A 10932-nucleotide genomic window follows, 5' to 3' on the forward strand; every position below is an offset into this window, starting at 1 on the left:
TTACGGATATTCGGACACCACCCACGCCCGCTTTTGACCATCCGCACCCACCCAAGCCCCCTCCCCCCTTGCCCGTGCGCGTTCCCGTCCGGCGCCAGGTGCCCGCATTCATGCCGCTGTAGAGCGCCCCGCTCCATATTAAAGACAACTCAGGGTGAACACGACCTCTCACTGACTCCGCCATTGAAGCGGCACATCAGTCGAGCGCGCCGCCAGCGACGCGTCTCCCGTGTTCGCGCTCGTTCAATGCCGGAGACGTGGTACTGGACGGGACGGGACGGATATCTTCATGTCCGTTGAATGTCCCATCCATCTGTATGCCGCCATCAAGCAGGCTCGCCGCCCGAGAAACCCACTCTAGCGCGGCGCATTGACGCACCAGACCGGAATCCTCTATTTAAAGATGGCCACACTTGGCTAACTCCACGCCACAACACAAACCGCTCCCCATCCTTCCCCACTGCATCCACCATGACTGCAGGCGACGAAACTCTGCGGGAGAGCCTTTCCACTTAGGTGAAACACGAGGTGGCCGCCCTTGCCGCCGCCCAACAGAGCCGTTGTGCCAGGCGGATCGAGGTCGGCTTGCCGACCAGCTCGCCCGAGGTCTCCAATAACGAGGACGACACCACGATGGAGACGTGCTCCAACGACACCGCCCCGCCTCCCACGCCTCGTGTGCATGGACGGCTTTTTTTCGGTGGATGTTCGAGCGGCTAGGAATACCTAGCCGTTGCCCCCTCGGCCCACAGACCTAAGTGGCGTGGCTGGCCCAGTTTGTTTGCTGGAAAAAAAGGGGGTGTTACGCGAGGTGTTAGATGGGCCGACGGCCCATTCCGGCTTGTTGCATTAACGGACGGGAGCAAAAACGCTATTGCACATGTGTATTTTCTCTTTAGCCCCTGTAGTCCTTCGTATTTTTACGCAACTTTATTCCTGCTGAGTTATTTTGCGTATAAAGTCCTGGGCATGTCAGTTAGCTAAAAAGGCATTTTCAGCCATAAAAGAGACTCGGGAATTTGATTTTAGGGCCAATTTTCAGGTCTACGATGCTCTTAACATGCTACGTTAATGTACATGCTTTACCCAAAAAGGCTTCCGCCCCGCTTTATATATAAAGCAAAGATCAACACCACCAAGTACAGACGCACGCCACCACAACATACGCACACACCCAAGGCAGGATATATAGGCGCTGAGCGCGGCAACACCACCCCTAACACTAACGTGAAGAGACCGAAACCACATACGACGAACCGTGGGCTCCCAGACGGCGCCTTCAGGAAGGATACGACACCGGAGCGCCGCCACCGCCCGATCCGAGGATCAGAGTTTCCCCTCGAGCCGCACGAAGGGTAGTGAGAGCCGCAACGACGCCTTCAAGAAGGGAACTTTCGCCGCCGCCGGTCCATCCGAAGAAAGAACAGTTTTCATCCCGGACAACACTCACCACCACCGATCGCCACACCCCGGCTACCACGCCGCCCACACGGCCATGGCCACCGGGCAGCACCCAGCCACGGGCTCGGCCCAAGAGCACCGCGCAACCACCACCCCCAGGGCCGCCGCCCCGGCATCCAAGACCTAGACACCACCACACCCGAGATCCGCCACTACCCCAACCAAAGAGACGAGCGGAAAGATCTAGCCTTTCCCACTCCTGGACATCTCCCAGTGCCGAGACCCAATAGGCCGGCCAAAACGGGCCTCCATCGACTCATCCTGCCGCACCGGGCGGGAGACGAGCTCGGTCCTGCGGCACCATGTGTGAGACGAGGTCGGTCCTGCTGCACCGTGCGCGAGACGAGCTCGGTCCTACGACACCGTGCGCGAGACGAGGTCGGTCCCGCCGCGCCGGGCGCGAGACGAGCGATGGACCGCAACTGGGAGAAGGCCAGCCCTTCGACAGAAGTAGAGCCCGGACGACGAGGAGATGACGCAAAGGTCGACACGGTCCGACCGCAGACGAGCCGACGCCGGAGAAAACCAGTCGTCACCGCGGGCAGAGCCGCCGAACCACCGTGTAGCCGCCGCGCCGCCGGACGGCCGCCGCTAGACCATACAACACCGCGGCCGCCCACGGCCGGAGCAACAACCAAGACGGGCCACTGCCCCACCCCGCGCCACCCGCCGGAATCCAGCCATGAGACTAGGCCGGGCACGCGACCACCCGAAGCCTCTGCTCCGCCGCCGCCATCCGCCTCCAGAGAACCAACCAGAGCTGGAGAAGACCGACGGAGGTCCTCCCGAGCCGCCCGCAGCCCACCGACGCCCAGATCTGATCCAGGACGCGGCCACGGGCACGCAGCAGCCAGGACGCCGCTGAGCCGCGACACGACGCCGACCGGAGCCACCGCCACAGCGCCGCCAGGCCCCACGCGCGCCTGACGCCTCCGACGGGTGGGCCACCCCGCGTCGCCCAGATCCGAGCGGAGGAGGAAGAAGCCCCCGCCGCCAGCCACCGCAGGGGCTTTGCCCGGGCGGATCCGGCCGGCGGCAGCGGGGGGGGGGGGGGGGGGTTAGAGGCGGGGGACGGCGGCGCCACCCGAGCCGCCCGCGGGGGTGAGAGGGGGAGGAGTCTTTCGCCAAAAATCACGCCATGTACATGCTTTTACTGTTTTAGATTAATTGTTGCCTACTTTTAATCGCTATGTAATGCATATTTAAGCATGTTATAAATATCAGAACCTCATTTTGATGAATAAAATGTATCATTTTTGCTTTTACATCATGGATTATCTGATGCAACCATGTATTTCTATTAGTCATTCTGCTAATTAGTTATTACTGATAAATAACAATGCCTTTCTTACACAGCTGATTCGCCAATGATGACCAGTCAGTGGCAGGAACCACTTGCTTTGGCGCTAATGACTGCCCAACTATCTATGTTCGACCATTAGCTACCAAGCCGTTTCAATGGTCTTCGGTTCGACCATTTTGTCTTCTGTAGGAAATGCCTTGCTCGAAAATTATGTAGCACCAAAACTGTTGGATGCCCTCTCAAACCTTTTGATTACTTAGTATGAAAATAGTGTACATAAGGCATTCTGTGCTGGCTCCGTGGTTTGCTAATTGCTTTCCTTGCTCAATATTGATCTCACGGCAACTGTAGCTATTATGCCCCCCTGCCCTCGGTACTGAACTTGATGTAAACTTGGTCCAATTTTGTTATCTTATAAACATGATAAGCTTGCCCCAGAATTATAATATACCTGACACACACTTAGTCACAAAAGTGTTATCTTATAAACATGATAAGCTTGCCCCAGAAGTAAATCATTTCCATTGGGAAAAGGCACTACCATGTCTCTATGTTTTTTCATAAGTTCAAAAAAGTTTGACCAGAGTGGGATTTGACACTAATGTGAGCGGTTCGATCCTTGTATGAAGCAGAAGTAAATCATTTCCATTGGGAAAAGGTACTACCATGTCTCTATGTTTTTTCATAAAAAGTTCAAAAATGTTTGACCAGAGTGGGATTTGAACCCACGCCCTTTCGGACCAGAGCCTTAATCTGGCGCCTTAGACCAACTCGGCCATCTAATCATTTTTGTATAATTTCCTCGTTTTCTCTTTACAATACGGCACATGATCCCAGTTAACTTCCATCAGACCGCCACAACTGACATCAACGGCTTAAGGGAACCATAACCGTTAAGTAGAGAGGAAAACTAGCATCTGCTATACTAAAGAGTTGCTCTGTATACAGTGTGGGAGGAGAAATTTGCATGCATCTCAAAAGTGCTCCAAGTTAACCAGGGCAGTCCAATGGCCAAGCTTGTGGGATGCGGGTTTGCAATTGCTAGTAGGACATTCAGGGAGAAAATCAGCACGGCGGGATGATCAGCAACAAGCTTGGGGAGTGGTGTCAAGATGTGTTTGAACGGCTAGTGGATCGATGTATAGCTTTTATGCTTCCTGAACACCAACACCACCTACACGACTGAACTATATCCCCTTCCCCACTGCACGTCAGATATCTTCAGATAGCGAAGAAATCCAAAACATACAATCCATACAGGTGGGTGAGATATGTGACGCAGGCCAACTCGTACGTACGAAGCTGGCCTGTGATGACATTGCTTGTACAATTCTTCTGAAGGCCCTTCCCACCTGTTCATTGTGCAATTATCTTGGACAGAGTGACATGTATTGTATGGGGATCCCAACATCACTGTGCTCCTGTAGCTTAACTTTCTTTTAGTGTTAACTTTTCCTTATGTAATATGCAGAAAATACATGATGCGGACGTACAAAGCTACCATGTGCTCAACATTGCCACTCATCAGCATGTAATCATGTTGACAAACATTACGGACGTACAAAGCTACCATGTGCTCAACATTGCCACTCAGCATGTTTCCAGAAAAGGAACATCATATGAACACTGAATACAAACGAGTAATGACTGTACATCCTTGGAGTAATGAACGAACAATCGCTTCTGCCATCACTCCTGCAAGAGCCACATCTAAGGCGTTTTGTTCTGGGGCTATAGCAGAGTGAGGATGACGATGCGCTTCAACTGATCATGACATTATGCTAAAGTGCGTATACACGAGATCAACGACATCAGCCAACGTCCTCAAATGCTTTGTGCTTCTCAAAATCGAAGATACCAGAGTTTTGACTCATGGTGCTAAATCTTTGCATATGTGTCGGTGCGTGCCCTCAGAGCCTCGGTGCGCCTACTCTTTCCCATTTCTTCTACCAACCAGTCGATACCCAGTTTGATCCCCGTCCTGCCATAAAAAGGTGATTAAAAAAGAGAGGTCTGCACAACTTTCTTCATGTCTACCTTCCAAGTGGCTAGTTCAATGTATCCTTGACTATCATATACTCCCTCCGTCCAAAAATAAGTGACTCAACTTTGTACTATTTTGGGACGGAGGGGGTATTAAAAAAAGGGCACCCGGTGGATGTAGGTCCCGCTTGCGCAGGGTCCGGGGAAGGGTCCGACCACTTTGGGTCTATTGTACGCAACCTTTCCCTGCATTTCTGTAAGAGGCTGTTTACACTTTGGGTCACAACTCACAGGGCAGCAGCTTTACCACTGTGCCAAGGCTCCCCTTCACTATCATATATTCATAGAAGAAAAATATATGAAGCGATGTACATTTACATAAGAATGAGTTAAGCAATGTGGTTGCTAGCCTAAACTGAATCATCGAAACTCCATTTTGATAAGAAATTAGTAGAAATATGCATAATAATGGATAATCCTTCAGTATGAAGCAAATAAGTTTGGGAACTGAAGGGATTGCTCTACTTACCCATCATATGCAGATCCCGCAACAAACATATATGGCCTCTCATCAAACTCTTTAAGGTGAAGATGTCTGTCCAATTCTTCTTCTGTGACAGATGCTGGTAAATCCTGTTGAGAGGAGCATCCAAACATGAAAAATATAAGAGGCACGAGGAAAATGGCTAAAGCAACATATCAAGATGAAATGAACTTGCAGGGGACTAAATGAATAATATGGACAGTTATTTTTTTCTGCAGCGTGTCTCTCATCTTCAAAATGTTACGAATACCACCGAGTGCTATAATGCGTCAATTCTTGAACAACTTCAATTATGCGGGTTAAAGCATGTTTCACCTGTTACATGCTCTGAGCTCTACATATGATGCATATTCATGGCCTAGGGAGCATGGAAACTGATACCCTCTGACACTTAAACAGCTGTGGATTGGTTTACAACTACTGTGTATTGTATGCACATGAAAAATAATTTTTCCAGAAGTGCCAATTTTCATCCAAGTAATTGCAGTTTTCAGTTCAGAGTGAATGCATTGAGTTTTGTAAGGTAATTTAAGTATGGTGTATATTACTCAACCTGTTTGTTGGCGAATACGAGTAGTGGTGCCTCTTGCAGATCCTCGTGACGAAGCACTTTCTCTGCAACAAAAATGTTTGAGTCAACATTCACCCCAGTAATGATCCTAACTTTTCCAGTCCTTGACAGACTTTACTAGAACATACAGTTAACAGCACAAGTTACACGAATGTTTTCTGACGAAAGAAATGGAAGCAACTTACCAAGAGCAGATTTGGCATCTTCAAATGTTGATGCGGAGGCAGAGTCGATAACATATACTATAGCATGAGCCTCATCATAATATTTCTCCCATATTGTTCTTAGGCCAGGCTGTCAAAAACATGTAGTTAGCATTAGAATTTGCAATGTCTAGAAAAAGAATGCTATCTATATTGTAGTCTTTGTGAAATTATGGAATGAAGTTTATTTTTGCCTGTTAGCTTTCACAAAGTGAAGGCCATATAACTACAGTTTAGTATGCTTCCTTAAGCAAAACTTAAACCACATAATGGGAAAGGTCTAACTTGTCAATCATCAGTATTACCAAAGCTTATGTTCTTAAAAGGCTGAAAGTACGTCAGACAGCAGGAGCAGTAACAGAGAAACTTCCGCAAAAAATATTAGGTACATTGTCACGAACGTAGACCAGGATCTCTGTAGTATCAAAGTATAAGGTCTTACTTAAGATAAGCATTTGCTTCAGTTTTGCCATAAACGTGAAAAAACTTATAAACATGATGGTTACATGCCTTCCGTATAAGCATCAACTCTAATGTTCTACTCCCTCCGTTCCTAAATATTTGTCTTTTTAAAGATTTCAAATGGACTATCCCATATGGATGTATATAGACATATTTTAGAGTGTACATTCACTCATTTTGCTCCGTATGTAGTCACTTGTTGAAATCTCTAGAAAGACAAATATTTAGGAACGGAGGGAGTAATAATTTGCATGTCCAGAGGAAACTTTTACGTTTGAGGGTTCTAAATAAGGGATGAAAACTGGCCTACACTTCTAGTCCAGGTACTTTGGTTGCAAAATGAAGCGTATTCTATCTCCAGGTATTAAAGTAAGATCATGAAAAAAATAAAGTACAAATGCATTTGATCTGAACGTCAATTAGTTCCTTTTATCCTTACACGGGAATGGGGTCTTTATTGCTCGGTTAAAGGTTTAGAAATCAGTGAAACACAATCCATTAACCAGTGCGACCCGGTTCTAGCAAAATTAGATACAACATGTGCAGCTCTACCATGGTTACGATTAATTTTCTTGAGCAAGAATCTTTGATTTCCAGATTTCATCATTTTGATCTCCATTAATGAAAATGGAGATCGGAGAAATGAGCAAATCTGAACCTATCTTTGATGAAATGAAAATAGTCCTGGATGATGAATGGAGAAATTTCATCGAAGAGCTTGTCAACCAGAAATTTTGGCCAATAGCACAAGAAACCATACCTGACCTCCCAGATCCCAGAAAACAAGTTTTACATTTGCATCTTCAATACGTCCAATATTAAGCCCCACAGTTGGACCAATACGATCATGTGGAAGACCTTCTCCTTTCAAATAGATTGACTTCAACTTTTCTAGCAAGGTCTACATAGTCATTATTAGAAGCACATCAAGTTTTGATACGGATACAAATAAACTCAATCTTCAACACATAAGGGAGATAGTTGACTCAATACTTCATACATGTAAACATAAGTTTGAGATGAATTACCGTCTTCCCAGCCTTATCGACTCCAAGGATGAGCACACGGAACTCTGTCTTGCTGAACACATGGTTCCATAGACCATGTAACAAGGAGAACATTGCTGGTATTCCCCTCTTCTCAATCAGCTACCAGCTTACAGTGCAGATGATCCCTGAAACTGAAAAGTCAACCTCATGTTACAAACATATGCCTTGAGGGATGATCGAACATATGAAACTGAATCAACTAAACACTGGACAATGAGCAGGTTCCGGCTTGCAAAGTTTCACCGGCTCCAGCAAAGTATCACCAAACGCGATTCCCTGCCCGCCGCACTTGCAAAGCATGATATTCGCAAACTACACATTTCCAAACAGCGGATCAATCCAGACCATCTACCAACACCATCTTGGGTATCAAACTGAATAAACGGCACCAATTCGGCCCAAGCGGAACCGATTGGACGCGGCTTCACCGATAGAGATCTCCCACCGATCCTACTACGTCCTTCCCCTCCCAGATCCCAATTCCGTCAAGGAGCGGGATCGGACTCAAAATTCCCGTGAATCCGAGCCACTGTCTCTGCAATTTACTAAGGCGTGTAGAAACCACCACGAAGAAGGCAGAGAAGCCGCGGCGGGATGGGCAGGATCTCTTCGAGCGAGCAAATTCTCCCTGTGAGATCTGAGAGAAGAGAGCAGGTGAGACGGAGGGGGAGGATCGCACCTTGCCGGCCGCCGCGCGGATCTGTGGGGAGACTGGGCGCGCTCGCGGTCACGCTCGCCGTCGTCGCCGCGTCGTTGGTCCTGGCTGCTGAGTTTTTCCTTTTTTTTTCGAGACAAGGTCCTGGCTGCGAAGTGCACTGCGCTCCGAGTTGCGGAGAGCCCGGAGACGGAGAGGAAGCAGAAGAAGACGTGGGCCGGGGTTACAGGTCTCATGACTCCGCATTTGTTGGGCCGGCTGGGTTCCTTCGTTGAGCCTAAGGTCTGCAGCCCACGTGACTATGGGGAGGATGCTAACGCTCCACTGCTGTGAGAACACCCGCTCAAAAAAAAAAAAAAAAACTGTTATGTGAGAACAAGTCGCATTCTCGGCTCTATCCCTCAAAAAAAAAAGTCGCATTATCGGCTCTAGAGGTCAGTCAACAAAAAACTGCCGGCGAAGAAAGAGGCGCGCCGCGTGTCGTGCTCGTCCTAGAACCACGTGTTCCACATATCGGAGTCGGGGGCGTACCCTGGGGCGTAGTACAGGTCGTCCGGCAGGAGGCGGCGGCGGCGCTGGATCTCCTCGCGGCGCGCATGACCGCTCGTCGGGACCGGCGGGATCGGCACCCGGTCGGTGGAGAGATGCCAGTTATTGGGGAGGTGCACGTCGCTCCACGGGAGCGGCGTCCTCGTCTCCCAATAACGTCGGCATACATCCGCGTTGATGTACTGCCGGTCGCGCTCACCGCCGGACGTAGGGCCGATGGTGAATGGGGTAGGCGCGGGGGCCTGACGCGGTGGTGATGTGGGCTCCTCTTTCACGGAGTCGCGGCGGCGGACCGAGGAAGAGCCAGCCTCGCGGTCGTGCTTCCCCTTGCGGCCGGTGTTCCAGAACCCCATGGCTGCGAGGCGGACGGCCGGCGAGATCGAGGATGGGGAGAGGGAGAGCTAGAGTTTGGGGCGTGTCGGGTTTCGAGGAGGCAGCACGGGCTGGAGTGGGGAGTGTGGACGACGACAACTAGTCCACGACTTCCCATTTAAGAAGGACGGCGACCGTTCGCCTGGGCGGATGACAGGTGGGACCGATCGCCCGTGCGCATTAATGTTGGCCGGTGGGAGGTAGGTGGCCGCCTGCCATGCGGCCCCGAAGCGGACGAGCGACGCGTCCATTTGTTGTCCGCCACGACCCAAACCCGGCACATGTTTGCACTCGAAATGGGTCGGCCCGGACACAAAACGGACCAGATGGGTTCAGGCCGTCGCGCGCTGGGCCGTGTGGTCTACCCGTTTTGCCCCAAATGGACGGGGCCGGACGGGTTGGGGTCGCGCTCTGGAGTTGGCCTAATCTCGTTGTTGGTATGTTGCATGTCTAGCTGGGCCTGGCCCGACGGATGCAAAAAGGACCCCCGGCCAGGCTGAGCAGAAACGCAAGTTTCAGCCGTTCCCACTGTAGGGCGATTTTTTTTGTTTTCTACTACGTTTTTCAACATTTCGTTCATGTCTATGAGTTACCAAACCTACAGGGTCACAAGCTGAAGGCAATCATGATCTGTCGAGTGTTAGTAGGACGGGAGTCATGAGAATATATTTGTGGAATTATTTCATGAATATTCGGAATAGTTTCGAGAGGATTCGGAAGCGTTTCGGGGTCACCAGAAGGGTTTCGGAGAGTGTCGAGTAATACCGGGTATTATCGATAAATATATATATATAGGTGGCAAATGTTTCTAGAGATGCTAAATTATATATATAATGGTCTAAAAATATTTAGAACACTTTTATATTTAATTTAATACAAACGGGCCTTAAAAGGCCAACCGGAGAAGGCAACTTGGGCCACAAGGGCCCAAATGGGGAGGTGCCCCTTCCCTAAAGGAAGGAGGCCGAATTGGGGTGGAGGGTGAGTCGGACTCCTCCCTTCCCTGGCCGGCGCACCAAGGGGGGTTCCTTTCCCTTGGTGGCAGCCCTCCCTCTCCCTCTAACCTATGTATAGTGGAGGTATTGGCCCTTTTCAATATACAAGTTTTGGAGTCTCTTATAGTTCATCTAGTTATAGTTCTAGTTCATCCTAGTTGACTAATCAAAGCTAGCTCTAGTTTCTCGAATCCTCGTAATTGGAAGCCCAATGTGGTTCTAATCTGCTCCCTCTAATTCTCCGACGACGATTAGCTCTGGACGGCGAAGCGTTGCCGGATCGTGAAGGTTGCACGCTTGCAACCAAGTAGAGAGGTCGTGCTTTCGGTCTTCAGTTTGAGGGACTGTTCGTGGGCGGTTCGCGGGATCGTTCATCGACGGGTCGAAAGACTCCAAGTACGATCTACATCGTCACAGTTCTTATTCTGCTGTAACTCGGTGACGGTAACGATCGTGATCACAACTTGTTATATACATCTTCATATTGATCTTGGGTGTGTGTAGGTGCAATTTGTTTTTGATTTTCTACTACGTTTCACAACACTTCCCATCCTATGGATCTGGTTGATTAACACGCATCTATGTGAGCTATTGGTCTAGTAGTTTTCTTCATTAGCATGGATGTTCTCCTCCTACGTTTTTTGGGTGAGCTCTTGGGCTGGTAACATTTTTTATTATCATGAATCTGTCCCCGAGATCTTGCTAACTTGTGCATATATTTTGTTCTGTTTTGGGCATGCAAATGATGTCAATATTATCAGTGTCCATGCCTTTATTAATATATA

At 49.3% G+C, this 10932-nt stretch overlaps 2 protein-coding genes and 1 non-coding gene across 4 annotated transcripts; all 3 read right to left on the reverse strand.

The window, feature by feature from the left end:
• Positions 1 to 3468: 3468 nt before the first annotated feature.
• TRNAL-AAG (transfer RNA leucine (anticodon AAG)) lies at positions 3469 to 3549 on the reverse strand. Its single transcript has one exon. It is a non-coding gene; the product is annotated as a tRNA-Leu (tRNA).
• Positions 3550 to 4278: 729 nt separating this feature from the next.
• LOC109747793 (ADP-ribosylation factor-like protein 1) lies at positions 4279 to 8450 on the reverse strand. Of its 2 annotated transcripts, none has more exons than XM_020306816.4 (7): positions 8256 to 8450; positions 7556 to 7707; positions 7288 to 7428; positions 6048 to 6156; positions 5845 to 5906; positions 5277 to 5380; positions 4279 to 4745 (listed from the first exon to the last, which is right to left on the reverse strand). In XM_020306816.4, exons 2-7 carry the CDS (start codon positions 7646 to 7648, stop codon positions 4643 to 4645), a joined length of 612 nt encoding a protein of 203 aa, XP_020162405.1. In that variant the 5' UTR covers positions 7649 to 7707; positions 8256 to 8450; the 3' UTR covers positions 4279 to 4642. The 2 variants fall into 2 exon arrangements, with proteins under 2 accessions (XP_020162405.1, XP_040254354.1); XM_040398420.3 differs by having other exon boundaries at positions 7556 to 7701; positions 8256 to 8424.
• Positions 8451 to 8722: 272 nt separating this feature from the next.
• On the reverse strand, positions 8723 to 9133 carry LOC141027530 (uncharacterized). The gene has a single exon (XM_073504597.1). It carries the CDS (start codon positions 9131 to 9133, stop codon positions 8723 to 8725), a length of 411 nt encoding a protein of 136 aa, XP_073360698.1.
• Between the last annotated feature and the right edge of the window lie 1799 nt (positions 9134 to 10932).

Source organism: Aegilops tauschii, chromosome 1 (genome assembly GCF_002575655.3).
Source record: "Aegilops tauschii subsp. strangulata cultivar AL8/78 chromosome 1, Aet v6.0, whole genome shotgun sequence".
NCBI lineage: Eukaryota > Viridiplantae > Streptophyta > Magnoliopsida > Poales > Poaceae > Aegilops > Aegilops tauschii.

Coding starts and splice junctions, on each gene's coding strand:
- LOC109747793 (XM_020306816.4), bottom strand. CDS start 7,648: ATGTTCTCCTTGTTACATGGTCTATGGAACCATGTGTTCAGCAAGACA. Junction 6,157..7,287: donor TCTGGGATCTGGGAGGTCAG/GTATGGTTTCTT, acceptor TGTTTTTGACAG/CCTGGCCTAAGAACAATATG. Junction 4,746..5,276: donor GCGGGATCTGCATATGATGG/GTAAGTAGAGCA, acceptor TTTTTATGGCAG/GACGGGGATCAAACTGGGTA.
- LOC141027530 (XM_073504597.1), bottom strand. CDS start 9,133: ATGGGGTTCTGGAACACCGGCCGCAAGGGGAAGCACGACCGCGAGGCT.